The sequence below is a fragment of the Urocitellus parryii genome, chromosome 12 (assembly GCF_045843805.1).
Source record: "Urocitellus parryii isolate mUroPar1 chromosome 12, mUroPar1.hap1, whole genome shotgun sequence".
In the NCBI taxonomy this organism is placed as follows: Eukaryota; Metazoa; Chordata; class Mammalia; order Rodentia; family Sciuridae; genus Urocitellus; species Urocitellus parryii.
The window spans coordinates 18583871-18605597 of NC_135542.1; the positions used below are offsets into that span (position 1 = coordinate 18583871).

The 21727-nt window shown below is 44.6% G+C and overlaps 1 protein-coding gene and 1 pseudogene across 1 annotated transcript in view; both read left to right on the top strand.

The window, feature by feature from the left end:
• The first annotated feature begins 935 nt into the window (after positions 1–935).
• On the top strand, positions 936–1844 carry LOC113175728 (growth arrest-specific protein 7 pseudogene; annotated as a pseudogene).
• Positions 1845–6443: 4599 nt separating this feature from the next.
• The window catches only part of LOC113175727 (transmembrane protein 87B), a 52961-nt gene continuing 37677 nt past the window's right edge, over positions 6444–21727 (top strand). The window contains exons 1-8 of the mRNA XM_077792062.1: positions 6444–6569; positions 8567–8627; positions 11738–11829; positions 14591–14716; positions 15740–15790; positions 17349–17439; positions 20064–20125; positions 20479–20662. Coding sequence (XP_077648188.1) covers positions 6444–6569; positions 8567–8627; positions 11738–11829; positions 14591–14716; positions 15740–15790; positions 17349–17439; positions 20064–20125; positions 20479–20662 — 793 coding nt within the window. The remainder of the gene's footprint in view (positions 6570–8566; positions 8628–11737; positions 11830–14590; positions 14717–15739; positions 15791–17348; positions 17440–20063; positions 20126–20478; positions 20663–21727) is intronic.

Here is a 21727-nt window from a genome sequence, read left to right on the forward strand (position 1 = left end):
ACTTTATACAAAATCACATCAATCTCTTAGTGCCACCTCCTGGTGAGAATTGGTCACTGTTCTAGAGACAATTTCAGTGCTCTTGAATTTTGATGGTTGTTCTATGTGAGGATATCATAAATAAAAATTTGACACAATAGGAAAATATTTATACATGTCATTGCAAGCTGCGTGTGAGGAGGAAATGTCAGAAATACAGTCTCTGGTTTTATACATATATGTCTTAAGCCCAAACTAAAATCAGAAATTATTGATTTAGAGGAAAAAAGTTAAATGAAGTATTTGGAAATGGTGCTTCATATAATAATCCTTCAAAATTTCTCCTGAATTCAAATTAAGGCGAAAGGTAAAGATAAAAATCAAATATATAGAGTTCATCCATCGTCCTAGGTCGGTGAGCCTTCTGGGTCTTGCGGTATGGCAGAGACTGCAGAAACCGGAGCCTGGATGCTAGGCGAGTTTCTGGAAACCTTCAGGGACACTTCAAATCGACAGAGTAGAAATTATCCTGCCTCAGATCCACATGGCTAGATGGGAAGACACACAAACAAAATGAAAAAACAAGAGAATAAAGTGCTCCAAACAAACCAAGCTGCTCCCAGAAGAGAATCCATCCAAGAAATGTCAGAGAAGGAGTTCAGGATGTATTTAGTAAAACTGTTCTACGACTTAAAGAATGATATAAGAGAGCAGGCACAGGAGTTAAGCAGTAAAATAACAGATTCGCTTCAGGAGATGAAAGATCACTTCTGTAAAGATATATTAGAGGTCCTGAAAAGAAATAAAGAAGAAATCCTTGAAGTGAAGGAATCACTAAACCAACTTAAAAGTTCAATGGAAAGTATCACCCACAGACAAGACCATTTGGAAGATGGAACCTCAGGCAATGAAGACAAAATATAGAATCTTGAAAATAAAGTTGACCCACAGAGAAGATGATAAACTGTGTGACATTCCCTCACCCAGACACCATGCCTGAACAGCAACTGCTAAAGCCAACCGAGTGGAGCTACTGTGACTACTTCGGGGCTGATAAGAAGGATCCCCAAGGCAATGGCACGGTGGCTGGGTTCGAACTGCTGCTCCAAAAGCAACTGAAAGGCAAACAAATGCAGAAAGAAACGTCTGAATTCCTCCGAGAGAGGATAAAGATTGAAGAAGAATACGCAAAGAACTTGGCTAAGCTCTCTCAGAACTCCTTGGCTGCACAGGAGGAAGGTTCCTTGGGAGAAGCCTGGGCCCAGGTGAAGAAGAGTCTGGCAGATGAATCAGAGGTTCATCTCAAGTTCTCCGCCAAGCTCCTCAGTGAGGTAGAGAAGCCCCTAACGAACTTTCGTGAGAACTTCAAGAAAGACATGAAAAAGTGTGACCACCATATCGCTGACCTCCGCAAGCAGCTTGCCAGCCGCTGCGCGTTGGTGGAGAAGGCCCGGAAAGCCCTCACAGAGCGGCAGAGAGACCTGGAGATGAAGACCCAGCAGCTGGAGATTAAGCTGAGCAACAAGACAGAGGAGGACATCAAGAAGGCACGGAGAAAGTCCACACAGGCTGGTGATGACCTCATGCGCTGTGTGGACCTCTACAACCAGGCCCAGTCCAAGTGGTTTGAAGAGATGGTGACCACCACTTTGGAGCTGGAACGGCTGGAGGTGGAGAGGGTGGAGATGATCCGGCAACATCTGTGTCAGTACACACAGCTGCGGCATGAGACAGATATGTTCAACCAAAGCACAGTCGAGCCTGTGGACCAACTGCTTCGAAAAGTGGACCCGGCCAAAGACAGAGAGCTGTGGGTCAGAGAGCACAAAACGGGCAACATTCGCCCTGTGGACATGGAGATCTAGACACGCCTGTGCGGCCCCGGGGGTCCTGTCCAGGAGAGGGGCTGGGGGGTCCCATGGAGAGGGGGTGGTGGCTCCCGCTGGGTAAAGCTGCCCTCCCACCCACTCTCCTGTCCACTGAGGAGAGAGGAGAGAGCTGGCAATTCCAGAAGGGTGATCTGGATGGCTCAGTTGGGGAATCCCAAATATTCCCAGGCCAAGAAGACAGACCTGCAACCTGCCCTTGTCTCCAAGACTGAAGCCCCCCCCAAACCCCATGTCGTGCTTGTTGCTCTGAGAAAAACTGAGGCTGGAACTTTGTGGTCCCTGCTGAGTTCCATAGGGGTGGCCGTCACACACTTGTGTCCTTGAAAGCCCCAAAGCCCATCCTCCAGCTGGTCCCTTTATCTCGGGGGCTTTGGAAGAACAGGGAAGGGCTGTCTCTGCCTCCAAGCCAATGTCAGGATCAGAATCATGGATAGAAGGCGCCGTCAGCTCAGCCTGCACCTAGAATCCTTTACGGCTCTCTCTCTATTTTTCTCATTGCATTCTGGGAGCCCAAATCTGGCTTTTCTTGGCCACTTTTCATCCCTGTGGGTCTTGGGAAGGCCTGTCTTCTGTCTTCCCTGACCAACCCTGCCCAGAGAGGTCAGGATGGAACTACCTCATTCGGCAAATTAGCCCCAAGTCGGAGCACTGATTCACGGTTCCTATCAGACCATCTCTGAAATCTCTGGAAATCCGGATCCCTCCATTCCTCAGCCGCTTTCTCAAGGCCGTCCCCACCCCCACCCTGCCACCCCTGCCCAGTCTCACTAGAGGGAGCTTTCCAAAGTTCTCCGCCAGGGAGACCGCCTCCAGCTGTGTGCACGTCCAAATGCTTTGAGAGATGGAGATGAGCCAGAAACCACATGGGGTCTGTGTCCCATGGTGTCCTGTCCAACACTGGGCTACCCTGACCCCCGCTCTCTCAGGCTGCCCACCAAGGGCTTAATAGGGCTAGGTCAGTCCCACATGAGAGACAGGTTAGGGCAAGTCTTTGTCAGACTCCATCTGCTTATGCATGATAGGGTTTGGACTGCTGTCCCTTGTATGGGCATTGCAGACTCTCTCTTTGCTATCCAGGCGTGTCCTGCCTGCCACCTGGGCCTCCAGCTCCTCTGAACTTTCCAGAGCCCTGCACCGAGCCCTCGCTTGGTGCCAGCACCTCCTTTCCCTCTGTCCATCTTCCCTGGAGAAGCCTGAGCCAAGTGTGACTCGGGAAGCTTTTCAGCACTACTCGCTTGGTGCCAGCACCTCCTTTCCCTCTGTCCATCTTCCCTGGAGAAGCCTGAGCCAAGTGTGACTCGGGAAGCTTTTCAGCACTACCCCTGGGTTCAGCCCACCACTTTCTTTCTCTACTACAGCAAACACCATCTACCCCATCTTAGCCTAGAGAATCAGCCTGAGGAGGCTGGGAGAAAAAATTGACACAGTGAGCAAAGAACAGCTTCTAGCCAGAAACCCCTGCTCTGAGAGCCCATCTTTCTTCATCTTTCCCATTGATGGCTTTCGGCTTGACCCTTCCGTCTCCCATGGCGGCAGAATTCTACGAGCACAATTCACGGATCTTTCTCTCCATTTTACGTTGCTGATAATGGATGTTAATCTTGAATCCTTCAGCATCTCTTCCATTGAATTAGAATGGCTTTCTCATAGTTTATTTTAGAAAGATGTTCAATATACTAAAGCAAACCGGAAAAAAAAAATCAGATATATAGCATTGATGAATTCTATCACGTTTCTCCCTGAGTTTTCAACTCTTAATTTTTGTTGCTTATTCACGACCCCTATCATGTTCTTAATTTCTCTCAATGCCTTTTCTTTCAGTTCTTTGGTGGTTTTTAGACATGGTTTTTAGACATGCTTTCATTTTTTTTGAAGGAATGTGTTCTGTTCCATATTCTCTTTTTAAAAAAATATTGTTTGGGGGGGCTGGGGTAGTGGCTTGGTGGTAGAGCGCTCTCGTCTAGCACGTGTGAGGTCCTGAGTTTGATCCTCAGCACCACATAAAAATAAATAAAATAAAGGCATAAGAAAAAATATATTTTTTTAGTTGTTCCTAGACCTTTCTTTTTTTTTTAATTTATGTATATGTATTGCTGAGAATCGAACAAGTGACTCACACATGCTGGGCAAGTGTGCTATCACTGAGCCCAGCCCATATTCTCTTTTTTATAGTAATTTTAAATATCTTTACTATTTCTTATCTCATGTGAAGCTAGTTTTACTGAACTTGGATGAACGGCTGAGCTGAACACACCCTAGCCTCACCCTGCTGTGCTTTAACAGCTTTGAGTCTGCTCAGGTCTCTGGGCTCTGCTCAGGTCTGTTGGCCCCCCTCAGCTCCTGTACTTGCTGGGTGTGCTCCTTTGCCTTCTCTTCTGTTGGCCCTGTCCTGCTGAACTTTAATTCCTCTTCTGGTGAACTCTCTGGCTGCTGGACTTTGCTTTAGATGGAAGCTTCACTTGTCAGGTGAAGAATTTCCAAGGCCCAGGACAATTGGCCCTTTTCTTATGCCCCTCTGCCCTCCCTCCCTGGGTCCTGCTGACTTCCCTCTCCAGGCTCAGGCTGCTGTTTTTTGGATTTCCAGAATACGGGCTGGTAGGCGGGATTCTTCTGTGTTCAGGTCCATCTGATTATTTGTTTCCCCTGATTCTTCCTTTCTAAATGCTGATAGCACCCACTTAGATTTGAGATTTCGTGGTATATGTTTTCCTGACTGTGAGGAACATACTGTCTATGGGTTTTTGGTTGCACTATCCTGGTGGAGGTTTAAGGGAGAATTCAGGTAGATTAAACACTACACAGTCTGTGTGACAATTTCACACATGTATATAATGTGCGTTAGTCAAACCAGTCTAATAATGAGCATTTCCACCTTGGTAAATATTTTCAGTTCTTTGTGTTGGGAACCTTTAAATTCTTCTCTTCTAGTTTTTCATATCCCATTATCCAATCTCCCTTTCTGCCCCCTCTTCCCCATGCTTCCCAGCCTCTGGTAACCACTATTATTCTATTTTTATGAGATCAACTTTTTTAGCTTCCATATATGAGTGACAAGATATTGATCTTTCTATGCCAGATTTATTTTCCTTAATATCCACCAGTTCCATCCATGTTGCTGCAAGCAAAGGATTTCATCCTTAAATTACTGGAATATTCTTACCCAGCCATCCCATTGCCCATCTTAGCACGGGTTTCATATGACAACCAAAATGATTTTTCTGGTCATCTCATTCCTTTTGTTCAAAAATCATCATTGCCTTCCCAATATTCTTAGACTAAAGCTCCATCTTTGTGACTTTGTGCAGGGGTCCCTGTATGCTATGGTACTGGTACTGTTAAAGATGCCCAGTCTTGCCCCTCCCATCTCACACCAACTTCAGCCTCCTGAAAGGTCTTTCCATTCCTCCCGCCCTTGATACAGACCTTCTCTCTTCAGTGTAACACATCAAACCTACCAAAGGCTCCCAGTTAACTAATCCTGAACTATTCCCACACTTAACTCTTGCTGCAGCCTTAACTTAAATGTTATCTTGTCTTCTCTTATTCGACTTACCTCCTCAGCGGATGTTCCCATGTGATCCCGTGACTCAGTTTCCCCTGCTAACTTAGAATTGATTGCATTGCTTTCTGGAAGGGCACATGTGCACAGGCAATCTCCAGGATGCGGCAGGTAATTACTGAAAATGACTCTGAGTCTTATCATTACTGAGAGTGATTTGGGTGACTAGTAAGGCAGTCAGTGCTTCTTGACAATAAACAAACCCTACTTTATGTAAATGACAATTGGTAGACCAGGATTCTGTCATCCTACTGGATGTTACTTACATCTGATAATGTATGAGCTAGTTCTCATTGACACCAAGCCAAGAATTCGGTTTTCACAGTAGAAATCCCAGGCAAGGTGCACAATAAGGCAGATCTGAGCCCTGCCGTGCATTTTTTCTGAAAAATTATATACTGTGCTATCCACATCAATGCTCACAACACAATGGCTTGTGTTCAACTGGCCCCGGCCTCAAAGCAATTTGCTGGTTCTTCTACATAAATTTCCAAAAGGGTTTGCTTGCCTAGAGCTGAGAGACTTGGAGCAGGGGCAGGGGAATAGGATGCAAGAGACTGAGACACCTGGAGCAGAACTTGAACCCACACTCCATCCACAGCTCTCCTTGACAGGACAGGAGCGTGGGATCTTTGGCGGGCTCCACCTCCCGGCCTTGCCCCCACGACCTTACCCGCCCACACCTCAATCCACGCCCCCGCCCCGCCCCGCCAGCACGCAGGTCCCCGCCCCATTCCGGCGCCCCGCCCCCACGGCGCGGCCCGCCCCTGCGCTCCTGTCGCCCCGCCCCGTCCGCTCGGGCCGGCCTGAGCCCGCCTTCCCCCTCGTCCTAGCTGCCGGGTTCCTCGAGCTGGCCCGGCCCTGGCCCCGGTCCCGGGCTCGCGCCGCGCCTCCCCACGTCCCGGCCTGAGCCCCGCTTGCCCGCCGCGGGCCCGCCCGCCTGGGGCGGAGCTGCGGCAGGTGCCGGCGCGGGGCGTGGCGGGCGTCCGGGGCGCCAGGTGCGCCCCCGCGCCAAGATGGCCGCCCGCCGCCCGCTCGCCGCGGCCCCGCTGCTGCGCGCCGCCCTCTGCCTGCTGTGCTGCGCCCCGGCGGCCGTGCGCGCCGTCCCGGAGCTCGGGCTCTGGACCCAGGCGGTCGACGACGTAAGTGGGCGGTGGGGGCCTCGTCAGGGTCCCGGGCCTCGCGGGGCGCGCTGGCCACTGGCCGGGGCTGCTCCCCTGGCCCCGCCGGGCCCCAGGCGCCCGGGGCCTCTGTCCGCGGCAGCGGCGGCCAGGGGCGCCCGACCCGCGCCCAGGAAGAGCAGGCTGGTCCTGCCGGGCGGTTGTCCCTACCCAGCGCCCCCAGGCTTGGGGTCACGTCCTGGTTACTCGAACCGGAGCCCGAGTCTCGGCGACCCCGCGCACCTGGGCCACCGACCCGCCGGGCGGGCGCAGCGTCTGCGGCCTGCTGTTCAGACTGAGCAGAGCGCGCTGGCCTCCGCCTTTCCTTCTCAGATCAGAGAGGGGTCGCGCAGGTCACCCCTCCTCCCTGGCCTTTCCCTGGCGGTCGGGTCAGTTCCGGGACCTTGTGGCGCGGGGCGGGGCCGTGGTTCTGGAGCCTTGGAGGGGCCGGCTGCAGGAATGGGTGGGTGGACACGTCCCTGTTGCAGAACTGGCGTCCTGTGGTTAGGGGAGATGCTGTGGGAGGAAAGCAGGGGTAGAATTATGGAAAATCTTGCAAAAGAGAGACAGAAAGTCGGGAAGAAGCATTATTTCCTTTTCTGAGATCAGATGACTCATCCAGCTCTGTTTGTGATGAGTATTTTCCACACGCATCGAAATGATGTCCAACTAAAGATGAAATTTACATTTTAATTTCCTCAAACCGCCCCCCACCCCCGCCATGAACAAAAGCTACACAGAGGAACAAATGTGGGCATTTTTCTGTTTTTTTTTCAGACCCAATGTAACTATTTCTTCCAGGGTTTTTCTAAGTTTGTGCTCTGTGTTGTGCACCTGTATGTATCTGCTTTTTTAAATTTCTCTGGACAGTAAGAAACAAAATTTAGTAGACCACACTTATGGTTTCCTGCTGTTCCTATAGTGGAAGCAATTAAGAAAGTCATCGTAAACTGAAGCAAATTTACTGTGCACACTGTTAATCTACTTGAGCATATCTCCAAAGCTATTTGCCTGTGTGTTGGATGGTGACAATCCAAAGGCCACAGGGGAAGAGTGACTTTGATCCATGAAGAGAAGTTTTGTTTCTTGGATGCCACATAATTCAATTAGGCTAACATTATTCTTATGTAACTGGCAAGTAGTGGTGGGTCCATAGGGCCATCTTTGCAAAAAGTGGGCTGATTTTTTTTCCCCATTTTAGGTGGTCAAAATTCTCCCCTCAGAAAAGGAAAAAGGAGTGGGGCTTTCTTTGATTTGTACTGCAAATCCATCAAGAAATGTTCTTTTGATTAAGTTTATCAAACAGCCAGTGTGCCTTGCACTAGACCTGTCATTGTTGTTACAAAGATGAATTTTACACACTGCCCCATTTCTTAAGAAGCTCATGCAATATTAGGGACAATTGATTCATGAGTGGATGATTATGTCTGTGGCAGCATGCCCGGGATAGGAGCCTCGAGTTTAAGTATGTTGAAATTACAACAGGAAGCCATAACAGTTTGGGAAGGAGATAGTTTATCAAAAGTACATTCACTTTGATGCAGGCTGGGGTTGTGGCTCAGTGATAGAGTGCTTGCCTCGAATATGTGAGGTACTGGGTTCAATTCTCAGTACCGCATATAAATACATGATTAAAACAAAGGCCCATCAGCAACTTTCACTTTGAAACCAAGCCAGCAGCATGCAGTTGCATAGACCCTGCATGTCACATCCCAGTCGTACTGATTGCACAGTGCCCCAGCTCTGCCCCCACCCCAGCTGGGGCACTTCTGATTCTCACTGAGGGCAAGTGCAGAATAGGCTTGCTAGACAGGACTTTAAGCAAGTGAGTGATGTGATCAGACTTAAATTTTAAAAGATTCTCTCTGGTTAGACAAAGGAGTTCAAGGATCAGAGATCTCTATTTTGTAGGGTAAAACTATTCAAACAGTAGAGAAAAAAATTTAACCAGATCTTTTTATGTTTGTTTTTCATTTTAGAAATCAGGACCCTTGATATTTAGGAAAACTATGTTTAACTCTACTGAGATCAGGTTTTCTGGTAAGCATAACTAAATAATATACTAATATAAACATCTATATTATAAGTTAATCCATTAATTTAATGTAAACTAATGTAACAGCATATTTAGAAAGCTAAGCAAATATTTTGTTTTTAAGTGATCCTGACATTTTAGAGTTTGGTTTCAGTCAGACTTTGGTTATTACTGAATGGTTTTTTTCTCATCCTTCAGAAAATGGAATATGAATCATTCTTTAAAAATTATAATTAAGGTCTAATAACGTAGCCTTCAGCAAAAAAATATTTGTTTTATGTGATATTTGACTGAGTCCCAGATTTCAAAAGATAAAAATCCAGGCTAGGGTTTTGCTCAGTTGGTAGAGTGTTTGCCTTGCATACACAAGGCCCTGGGTTCCAGCACCATCACACACACAAAAAAAGGTAAAAATCCTTTGAATACGTGAAATGTGATTGTGATAAGCCCTTAATATTCCTGAAATTTTCTAAGTATGCATGGTTCAGTACAAAAAAAATAGCTGGATACTACCATTTTCACTATGAGTTCTAGGACTTATGAAAATGAAAATATTTGTTAAGTGCTGTCTTCTCTGTGTAATTACTGTTGTACCCACATTTTTTGTGTACTTTTAATGGATCCTATTTACTGTGGTCGAATTCTAGGAAAGTTCGTTACCAGAATTAAAGAGTCGGGATAAAGCATATTCTTAGGGTAAAGCAAACTGGCTTCCCCAAGATCCAAAATTAGGCCCCTTTCCTCGATCATGTGTTAGGGGTGAGTCTGCAACTCGTAGGTCTCTCCCCCGGAAGCTAGGCCAGCCAGCAGACAGGGAGCAGAGGTGGTTTAGAGAAGTTCTGGTTTCATAGTCATCCAGGTGACCAGCATGTGAGGAGGAAGTTGAAGTCTTGGGTGGGTGAGAAAAAGTTCTGCCCTCTGTTTGCTTCAGTGAATTTATGTCTCCAACTAGGCAAACAGGCTTTCAACCTCTGACTGGGGCTGACAGAGACTATATGGGGGAGGAAATAATGTGGTCCACTGCAGGTGTCTTAAAACTTCTCTGCATAATGCCTAAGACAGTTTAAGAATAGACTGTAGTCAAAAAGTGATTTTAGCATATCTGAAGAAGGAATGGGGCAGGACAGAGGATGCAAGAGCAGAGTGTAACCCGGCTGGGATTTAGTCAGACTTTGAGTGACTTTGTCCAGCAGCGCTGTAGGGAGAGAGAGTGCTGGACCACAGCTAGAGCTATAATGTGGCTGGCCCCTGTGGGGGAAGCACCCACCTGAACCTTTGTCCTGCTGCTGCGCTCACCAGGCAGCCTTCCTGTCACCAGGGCGCTTCCAGGGAAGAATTGGCCATCAATGCATGTCCACTCTGCAGCTCCTCGTTGTTGAGAGTGAGTAAACTGGCAGTCTAGTTTATCCGTTAACAGGATAGGATCCAGTGTTGGTGTTCTCACAGAACAAGTTTTAGTGCCTGCAGAGTTAAGTGTGGTCTCAGCTCTTAGATGTGTCCTTGCTGTTATGGGACATCAGACGTCTGGCTTTCTGTTAGGTGACTCCTCTTCTGCTACCCAGTTCAGGATGCAGTCATGTGGAGCATGTGTTGAAAATATCTCAGTGCAGTTCACCAGCTGTTGACCTCATTATATCTAGAAAAAGCATTTGAAAAAATTCAACACCCGTTCATGATAAAAACTCAGAAAACTAGAGATAGAAGGAAACTTCTTCAACCTGATAGGCTAACAAGGCACTGTCAGTTCTCTCCAGATTGATCAATCAAGTCAATTTAATCCCAATCAAAGTTAAGAAGGCTCTTTTACAGAATTAACTACCTGTTTCTAAAATTTATATTAAAATACAGAAGACCTGGAATGGCCAATACAGTTTTGAAAATGAACCAGGTTGAAGGGCTTTTGTTGTCTGATTTCAAAACTGTAGATTCATGGTGTAGTTCTGGAGTAGGAATGGATGTGTAGACCGTGAAACAGACCAGAGAGCTCAAGAGACAAACCTGAGCACAAGGGTTTGATTTTCTTCTAAGGTGCAGGGTTGTTCCTAGGAGAAGGGAGCAACGAGTGGACATCCACATGGGAAAAGGCCTCTCCACTCTTCAGACATGGCGCCCATCTCTCTCCAGAGCTTCCATCGCACACTAGATCACTCTTCATTCAGTGCTTCATTTTGAATATTCTTCTGCTTTCCTCCTGGGTTCCTTTCTGCATCCTGTTCCTTCTCAGCAGTCCAAGCTTTTCCTTGACATCTTCGAGCTAGTGAAACACTCTGTCACATGCTTGTTTGCTTGTCCCTCATCTTTGTCATTTGGACTGATTTATCCATGAAGGCTACAGGACAGCTCTTCCTGTATTGTGTGTCTAGAGTCTTTGTTTCGATGATGGGTGTTGTGAATTGTACACTTGGAGTGCTGCATGAGGTTGTGGCAGGGTGTAAGAGCTCTCCTGAGCTTCCCCCGCCCTCTACTCTTCCCTTTCTCCATCTGTGTTCTGATCCTAGCAACCCTTCTTGAGGTGGTCAGGTCATGCTCACGCTCACCCTGGGCATTTGCATGTATCGCCTCCCCTCCTCTCTGGGTCTGCTCCAGTTCTCCTCCCCCTCCAGCTCACCTCCACATAACTATACTTCAAGCTTTGTTGAATGGCATCAGGTGCCCTGCCCAGTGCTCCTCCACACCCCTTTGTCAGCCTCTGAGGCTGTCCCAAGTACCTGCTTGTTGATCCTTCCCTCCCCAGCACCTCCTAGGTCATGGATAGGAATTATTCTTTTTTACCATTACCACCGTAATGTACAAGTGCCCTGTACAACAAGGCACTTAAGTATATTTTGAATGATTGAGTAATAACATTTTAGACTGATGTAGGTTCTGCCTTCACATAGCAGGCTAGTGGGTTGATTCTGACATTGGAGTTACAGTGACAGTGGTATAGTAACTTTTGGTTAGCTGTAATAATTCAATGAATGTATCTGTGATTTCACAATGACTTTCTGGGGAAGTTAATGTTTTACTCATTGTTACATTAAAGTCTCCTATTTAAAATCGCATTCTCAAAGCCTTAAGTTTATGCTAGACTATACATTATTAATATAATATGAAACTTTCTTTTTCTAAACAGTTAAGTCATTCAGTTGTCTGAGGCCTGTGAAGTTTACCATAGAGTGGACCTTGAAGTATCATACCTGTCACAACGAGTACCCTGAGCTGGAAGTAAGTAAAGTGCAGTCTCGGTGTGAGCAAAGCTGTGAGGGGCCGCCTCTTCCTCTGCAGGTGGCCCATGTACTCCCTGGAATGTGTCTCTACTTTCCTAAGTAAGCCTTGCATCTCTGAAAAAAAGCTACAAAAGAAAAATTTTAAGTATAAAAATTTATTAGCTTATCAGGAGGAGGCTAGAAAAGGAGATTGTAATTTTAGAAGTGCCCCAGGTTAATGTTGGGACTTAAGCAACAAGTCAGAAGTGTATGCATTCTGAGAGGACTATATGCCTTATGGTTGCCTTGTCTCTTATCAAAAATGTCAGTAAATGTTGAAGGTAGGCTTGTAGGGGCCATGGATAGAGGGACTGTGGGTTACACACAAGTGAAAATCAACTGACACTTGAGAAAGACATTTTAAGTTTTACTTCTTTTAAAATACTAGCTTTAGGGAACCTAGAACTTTGTGAGAACAAGTAGGTTCAGTGAGTTCAAGTCTATCTCAGAGAAGGGTGAGGAGGAGAAGGAAACATGGGAAGATGGGAGGGAGTGAGGGAGAGGGAGGAAGAGGCCACACTCAGGAAGGCCTCCTCGCCTGGTTCTTCCCGCCTGAGGGCCCAGGACTCTGGTGTCTCCCTGACGGATGGGTCCTAGGTGGCTCTCTGGATGGTCACCTGGCATCATTTCATTTTAGCTTCATTTTCATTTTCACCTTCTCCAATATCTGTTTGGCTTGTATCATGAACAATGCTTGTGTTCCCATATTTTATTTGTATTCTCTTTTCATTCAGAATAAATGTCCCTTTCCTTGAATACTGCCTTTTTTACTTTATCTCCCAGTTTTTTATCCCTTCACACTAAGCTCTTCAATATATTTCTTAGGAACAGGTATTCACGTAGATTACACAGTATAATTATTTAATTAGGGAAATTTAACATGGATGTGGTGCCACCTGATGTGTTATTAGACCTTGTTGCACTTCCCCTGTGTCCCAGTCGTGTCTTTGTGGTTTGGGGAGAAGCGGGAAAGGGCCATGTCCAGCATCACAGCGCATCATCCTTCCTTGTTTTTGTTTTTCATTGCTGATAATCTAGAATGACATTTTATTTTTGAAGCGTGTGAACACATTTATTTTTACAAAATACCCCTTAGTTTGTGTATTTCTGATACTACCTTATCAGATTCAGATTATTTACTTTTGGCCAGAATGCCACAGAATCCTGCTTTGTCCATTTTTGGTGATGTTATTTGGTCAGTTAAGGAGGCATCTGCCAGCCTTCTTCAGTATAAAGTTACTACTTTTCTCTTTGTTATTAGCAATAATTTGTAGGGACACTTTTTTCCTTTGGTATTGGGGTGCTTTACCACTGAGCTACATTCCCAGCACTCTTTAAATTTGATTTTAACACAGGGTCTCTCCAAGTTGCTCAGGCTGTCTTCAAACTTTGCAGTCCTCTGGTCTTAGCCTCATGAGTTGCTGGAATTACAGGCGTATACCAGTATGCCTGATTGGGAAAGTGATTTTGACACTGTAAATACCCTATCTTTTCATCAAACATTCGTCATTTACTTTAGCATTCTTTTTACTTGCCTGTCAATAACCCAGTCATCAGAATGTACATAATGATTTTCCGTTTTACTTGCCTGTCAATAACCCAGTCATCAGAATGTACATAATAATTTTGTTTTGTTATATAGGTTATAATCTATTACTACTTTTTAAAAATTTATTTTCTCAAATTGGCCTATATTTGGTCTGTGAGAACCTTTTTTTTGTACTGGTGTTTGAACCCTGGAGCACTTTACCACTGAGCTATATCCCCAGCCCTTTTGTATTTTTTTCAGTTTGAGACAGGTTCTTGATAAGTTGCTAAGGGGCTCACTGAACTGGTGAGACTGGCCTCAAACTCTGGATGCATCTGCCTCAAGCTCTGTTATTTTAGGCGTGCACCATGTGCCAGATGAGAACCAGCATTCTCAGTGGCTGAGCGCTGCCATCAGGAGCTTGGCTTATGCCTTTGTTCAGGATGCAGGAACCTCAGGCTTGTAAGCACCTCCTCTGTGTTCAGTTGGGTTATACCTTTGCTTTTGGTGGCTGTTTGTTTTACCTTTCTTTGTAATTTAGTGCTATTTTCTTTGTAAAATCTCTTATACATAGGATAAGGTAGAAGTTGGCCAAGGACAAATTATGCTCTAGTTTCCTATGAACGATTTCTTTGTGGTGGCATCCTAATCAGTCATTTTCATACAGCAAGATTATGGTTATGCAATGAATTCCATCAGTATGTCCAACTACAGTGTGCCAATAAAAATGGGAAAAAATTGATTCTAGTTCTGTGCAGTGGCATGCACCTGCAATCCCAGCTATTTAGGAGGTGAACACAGGGGGATTAAAAGTTCAAGATCAGCTTGGACAATATTGCAAGACTCTATCTGAAAATAAAAAGTCTGGAGCTCAATAGTAGAGCACTCATTTTCAAGGCTATATGTAACCTATTTATGTAGGTATGTGATGGGATACCCATCACATACCTACATAAATAGGTTACATATTATTGTATCTGAATACATTGGGATGGCTAAAATGCTGTGTGTAACCTCAGTTGTACTTAGAATTATGTTCAAAACTTTATCTCTTTTGCTTTTTTTTCCCTGCATATTTCCAAGTCTTCCAAACTGAATAAACTCTTGGTATTATTTATATATTAAGTGTTAATTATCTTCTAGGAAAAGAAGCATTGAAATAAATTATAACATAGAATTTTACCTTGGGTAGGAGATGTCCCAAAAACACGAACTTGAAGAAGACTTTTGTGCTTATTTGAAGAACATCAACTGCTGGACAACAAAAAATGAAAACTTAGATTGCAACAGTGATTTACAGGTGTTTCCCTCATTGAACGTGAGTAACAGCTGTGTTAAACAGACTTAGATTGCAACAATGATTTACAGGTGTTTCCCTCATTGAACTTGAATATCAGCTGTGTTAAAGCTGAGTCTGTTTTATTTGTAGTAAACAGTTTTGTCAGTAGTAAAGTTCTGTCAGTATCTTGATGGAGGAACTTGATTCTAGTTTTAGACGTTCTGTGTGTAGTAGTGTTACGTGTAAAGATCCTGTTCCTTTCTCTGTAGCCCTTTGTAGCAACAGCCTTGCAGAGCCTTTTATGATCCGCTGGATTCAATTTACCTCCCATTTGTTCTTCTCACTGTCATCAGTCCTTTGCCCCTGTCCTTCCATGGGATGAGCCCTCATCAAGGTCACCAGTGACCTCTGTGCTGTTAAATCAGTGATCCATCATGGCCTGTCAGCAGCACTTCACACACAGGCACCCTCCTCTTCACATCCCCTCTCCTGTGGGGCATTAGAGGGCAAATGTTAAGTAGTCTTCGTGGATCGGGAGGTTATGGGGTAATTTTGTTCTGAAAATCCTAAAATGAAGATGTGTCTTTAGTAAATCTTTGAAGAAGAGTTCTTTTTAAAATGTGTGCAAGAGTATAAACAGAGAAAAGTTCACATAAGGACATGTGGATGAATTTTCAAAACTGAATACACCTTTATACTCCCAGATCAAGAACAGACTATTTTAGTACCCAGAACCTGCTTTTATTTTGTGTAGGTTATATGTAAACACCATGCTATTTTATATGAGGGATATACAGATATGTGGATTTGGTATCCACTGGGTGGGTAGTGAAGTCCTGAACCAGTACCCCCAACAATAACCACTATCCAGCAGTAACCACACTGTGAAGAAAGTGTTTGTAAAAAGCAGAATTTTGTTACTTATTTTCAGAGGATGTTCTCCAGTGTTTGGTTTTTAAATCTTTATTCTAACATATTTTTCTTACTTCCTAAAATTACTTTTACCCATTGACGTGCAACAATATATAATGGGGTTATTTTACTTTTTTCCCCTTTTTCCAGAATAAAGAACTAACAGGTATCAGAAATGCTTCAAATCAGGAAGGATCGATGGTAAACCATTTTATTTGTCTTTAAATCAAATGTGCAAAACTTATAGTAAGATTGAGAAAAAAAAGACAGTAAACAGGTAGTTAGAGATCAGTGTTATGAAAATCAGAAAGAAAAGCATCTATATAAATTGGCATATGCTGTTTCTGTCTTTGTTTAAAGATCTCTTTACAGTTGTGATTTAAGATTAACTTCTCTGCAGCCTTTCTTTTCTTGAAGAGTGGAATCCCCCTTCTCAATGTGTAAGAGAGCATAGCAGGGGACTGCCGTCCTCATTAAGGACATGCAGACAGGAACCACTGATGGACGTGAGGGCTGGGCGCGTGGCTCAGTGGTGGAGAGCTCACCTGTTGATCCCAGGAGGGAGGGAGAGGAGGAGAGACTGTGGGGGGAGTCAGGCAGTGTGGGTATTTTGGGGTGGCCAGGATACTACACAAACCGCCTTCCGCAGAGAAGAAAAGGAATAGGATCTGCTCAGGAGTGGCATGTGTGGGATTGTGTGCAGCCATAGGGAGGTTCCTAGTGAGTACAGTGGGCAGTGTTGTTCCTTAGCAGGCTGCTGACCTCGGAATCCTTTAGTCTACATGTGGTTGGTCCTCACATCAACTGCAGATCAAAAATATTTGTAAAAATGAATTTTGTACTGAATATATACAGAGCTTTTTTTTTGTCATTTTCCCCTAAACAATACATTAGAACAACTATTTGCATAGTGTTTACATTTCATTAGGCATTATAAATCATATAGAGATGATTTTTAAGCATGCAGGAAGATGTGTGTAGGTTATATGCAAACACCATGCCATTTTATATAAGGGCTATATGGACTCATGGATTTTTGTGTCCCTTGGTTGTGAGGTCCCCTGTAAGGGGCCACAATACTCAGTCTGACTCCTTTCAGACAATGTTATCTGACTTCCTTTCTTCCTCAATTCAGTGTTTAAAGAACACATTTAATTCAAACAATGCTTGATGATATTAGAGTAAAATATGAGAAGTTATATTAAGAAAAAATATTCATGTAATATTAAATAAACAGATCAAATTTTTTTATTTTATTTTATTTTTTTGGTACTGGGAAGTGAACTCGGGGGCCCTCCACTGCTGAGCCACATCCCCAGCCCTATTTTATTTAGAGACAGGGTCTCACTGAGTTGCTTAGTGCCTCACTTCTGCTGAGGCTGGCTTTGAATCCTGTCTCAGCCTCCCAAACAGCCGGGATGACAGGCGTGCACCACCACACCTGGCAACAGATCATAATTTAAGGGGAGCCTATAGAAATAAGAGGTAGAGTAGGTTGAAGAGTGAGAAAAGCCTTTTTTTTTTTTTTCCTCTGCCCCTTTTGAGTCTGGGAAGATCGTGGTTAAAAAAAAAAAAAGGGAGCAATATTTGTCCTTTGCTGCCTACCCCTCCTTTTTGCTGTTTTATCTGTTTGTGTTTTTAAAAAGTGAACCAACTTAGTTACCAGGAACTGTTTTAACGTATGGTGAACAACTGTTCAACTCTGTCTTACACAGTAGCTTGTTAAGAGTAACCTCAAGGATTTTTTCCCCCATTTCAGGATATTGTAGCCAGAACACAGAGAGATGGATTTCACATCTTTATTGTTTCTATTAAAACGGAAAAAACAGACGCCAGCTGGAATTTGAATGGTAAATTACACTGCATACACGTTTCTTTACTGTCTGCGTTTTCTGTATTCTTCATCATCACTGATCTGAATCTACATTCTCCGTTAAAAATCTCTTTCAGAATTGGATCTGTTAGGCATGCATTTTGAGGATTTAAAATTTCGTACCTAATGTAACTTTTTTTAATGGATTGAAAATTTTATTGTTAACCAAAGATACTTTTTTAAAAAACATTTAGTTGTAGATGGACATAATACCTTTGTTTTATTTATTTATGTGGTGCTTAGGATTCAACCCAGTGCTCCACACATGTGAGGCGAGCACCGTACAATTCAGCCATAACCCCAGCCCAGGAAATAACTTTTTATAAAATGAATTTTTCTTTAATTGACAAATAATTGTATATATTTCAGGGTTTTTTTTGTTTGTTTTTTGGTGCTAGGGGTTGAACTCAGGTATGCTCCACCACTGAGCCACATCCCCATATCCTTTTTTTATGTTTTATTTAGAGACAGGGTCTTGCTGAGTTGCTTAGGACCTTGTTAGGTTGCTGAGGCTGGCTTTGAACTCACGATCCCCTGGGATCCCTCCCAAGCCACTGGAATTACAGGCATGCACCACTACGTCCAGCTATTTCAGATAAACTTAAGAAATTTCAAACTTCAAAGAGCAATATAAATTTTTCCATCCTGTCAGATCAAAAAAATCTTAACATATGGAAATGGGTATGCAACTTTTAACAGTTGTCATCAGGGGTTTTAAATGATTGTTATTTGAAAAATGTATTTTAAAGGATCCGTTTTCTGGGGGTGGTGGCACACACTCTAATCCCACTAACGTGAGAGGCCAAGGCAGGAGGATTGTGGGTTCAAACACAGCCTGGGTAACTTAGTGAGACCTGGGTCAAAAAATAACAAGGGCTGGGGATATAGCTCAGTGGTGGAGCACTTCCCTAGAGTGCATGAGGCCCTGGGTTTGATCCCCAGGACTGCCCAAAAATAAATGTATCTCTAGAGAGGCTCTCTCTGCAGCCTAAGAGTGGAAGTAGCCTGACAGCTGTGGCTTCTACAATCTGTGACACCCGCCTTTGCCCCGACCCTGAGTGCCTCTTAAAGCTCTAGTTCCCTGGTGCCCCATGAGAGCAGGCTCACAATAAACTGTTTTCTAGGGAGTGGACACTGGCTAGAATGACCTTGGCTAATGTTCTCCAGAGTGGGTGACTGCTGGATCACAATGGTAGCTAATAGCCTGTGGCAGCCCTGGGCACATTATTCTGATTCTGCCACTGGGGACCTGGAAGGGCTTATTCCAGTGGGGAGAGAGGAGCAGGTGAAGTCAGTGAAGCAAAGTGTCCACCAGCACTGAGGAGGCACTCACCCAGAGGCTGGAGCAGTGGCTTCCTGATGGGGACCGCATCCTGGGCAGATAGTCCAGACAGAAGGAGCAGGGACCTTGACCCTGCCCTGCCCCCCAGCTACAATAGAATACCCAACATTGGATGATTCACAAAAAGTAATAGTGGTTCCTTTCCTCATAGTCTCGGAGGCTGGGAAGTCTCAGATCAAGGCCGTAGTAGGTTTGGTGCCTGGTGAGGGTCTACATCTGCATGTAGGGTGGCATCTTGCTCTGTCCTCATCTGGCAGGAGGGAGCGAATGCCTCCTCCTCTCCTGGAGGGGGCAGAACAGCTAGAGGAGCCTCACCTGTTCCCTCCAACCCTTTTCCAAGGTATCAATCCATTGAGTGATGCCCGCCCTCTTCTTTTTTGGCGCTGGAGATGGATTCCAGGGCCTTGCGGCTGAACTGCACCTCAGCTCACCATCTTGCTTCTTAGTGTCCCAACAGGGGGGAGTAGGTTTCAGCACATGGATTTTGGGGGGCATTAACACACCAGCCCTTCGCCCCTTTCCCAGGTGTTGTCCCTTTTCCCTGACACCATGGGCAGCATCGAGTCCCTGAAGGCTAGGAGCTGGAACCCTGCCTGGCCCTGGGTCCTGCACTGTACACGGCATGCTGCTCATCTCCTCAGGCAGAACCCAGCCCAGGTGCTTGAGCTCAGCAGCTTATGCCACATTGCATGAAGGGAGGGGTCCTCAGTGAGTTCAGCCATCACGACGGGGCCAGTTGCGGGTCTGGTTTGTAACTAGTACTACTTTGCTTTCTGTATAGGATCAGTTTTAGTTCAAGTTAAAGGTATTTTGCTTGATAAGATTACATAATCAAATAGTTACTAATCATCCATACATCCAACGTATGAGAAGGTAAAAACTGAGCATTTGTTGGCATGGTTTGTGTTTTTGAAGCCTTTTTGGAAGTGATCTTTGTTTGTTTTGTTTGTTTTTGGCACTGGAGATTGAACTCAGGGGAACTCGACGACTGAGCCACATCCCCAGCCCTATTTTGTATTTTACTTAGAGACAGGGTCTCACTGAGTTGCTAAGTGCTTCACTTTTGCTGAGGCTAGCTTTGAACTCACAATCCTCCTGCCTCAGCCTCTCCAGACACTGGGATTACAGGGGTACGCAGCTTCACCCAGCTATTTTTATTTATTTATTTATTTATTATAATTGGTGCATGATTGTATTTTAAGACTTAAGATTGTTAACTAATTTTTAAATTTCTTCTTCTCTGATCCTAATGTTACCAGTTTCTCTTTCAATGATGGGGCCTCATGGATATATCTCTGCATCAGATTGGCCTCTGATGATTGTAAGTATTTCTCTCTTTGTTTTTTCCTTTTGAAAAATGAATTTTGTGTCCTAATTGGGAAGTAAAAATTTTAAGAGTGTAAGGGTACTATCATTGGTAGCTAATGCTTTTGTTTTGTTTTGTTTTTGTTTTTGTTTTTGGTGCTGGGGATTGAACCCAGGACCTTGTGCATGTGAGGCAAGCACTCTACCACTGAGCTCTATCCCAAGCCATGGTAGCTAATGCTTTGACATATCCTGTATTTCTGGTTCCAAAGTGACTGGAAAGTAAAGGATTGAATATTCAAATGTAGAAACGTCAACTTCCAAGTGGTTAGAAGCTATAACTGACTAAAATTGCTTTTCTTTCTACAGTTTTACATGGTGATGTGTATTGTTTATATATTATATGGTATACTCTGGCTGACGTGGTCTGCCTGTTACTGGAAAGATATATTAAGAATTCAGTTCTGGATTGCAGCTGTAATTTTCCTAGGAATGCTTGAAAAAGCAGTTTTTTATTCGGAATACCAAAACATCAACAGCACCGGACTATCAAGTAAGTATTGAGGGTCTCCATACCTATAGTCCTGCCTAGGAGTTGCCCAGCATCTGGGAGCAGAGCCTGGAAGGTGCCCCCTCCTGCAGGGGTTGGGAGGAGCCGTGTTGTAGATGAGGAGGAGGGAAGCCAAGAAGAGGCAGTTGCTGTGGGTCCCTGGTCTGGGTGAGCATGCCTCTTCGTTTTCTGTTTTCCTTCTTGATAGCTTTCCCTCCTGGAAAAAAGAAGATTCCCTTATTCCCTTTCTCTAAGGTTCAGCTTATATTAAAACAACACCAAGTTCTGGACAGGAGGATTGAGAAGAGGCTGGTCCTTTGAAAATAGCCCCTTTTCCCACCCATCTTCTTTTCCCTTTTCTAAAAAAGAACAAAGGACACGTGACCACAGGGAATAAAGTCAGTGACATCAAGGTGGACAATGCCTGGACCTTGCTGTGTCCTTTCCCACTTCTTCATTCCTGCAGGAGTGGCACCATCACTGTGTACACAGTGGGACGTGTGAGGCAGGGATGGCGTGTGCTAGGCCTCCCCAGGTGGCCTCCACAAGGCCAGGGAAATAGAGGCTCAGTTCCCCCACTGAAGCTGTGGAAAGGGGGAAGAGCTCAGGATGGTTGGATGTACTCCAAAATGTACTTCTTTTTTTTTCTTTGTTTGTTTTGTTTTGTAATTGTAGATAGAATGCCTTTATTGTTTTATTTTTATGTGGTGCTAAGGATTGAATCCAGTGCCTCACACATGCTAGGCAAGTGCTCTGCCTCTGAACTACAGCCCCAGCCCCGAAATGTACTTCTGTGTGACAGTTATAAGTGATCCTGGTACAGAGTTTCATGGACATCATTGTCTGCTGTTTATTTAAAAATACTCCAGGAGAAAAAAACAGATGAAACATTTGTGATAACATTGATAATTACTGAAGCCGAGCTGGGGTTCGTGGGAATTCACTCTACTGGTTTTTCCCTTTGGGGAATATGTGAAATTTTCCAAAATACGGCATTTAAAAGGGTTATGGAAGAGAATAAAGAAAGGCCAAGCGTGCAGGGGTGCCTGGTGGGGGAATTGCTGCTGT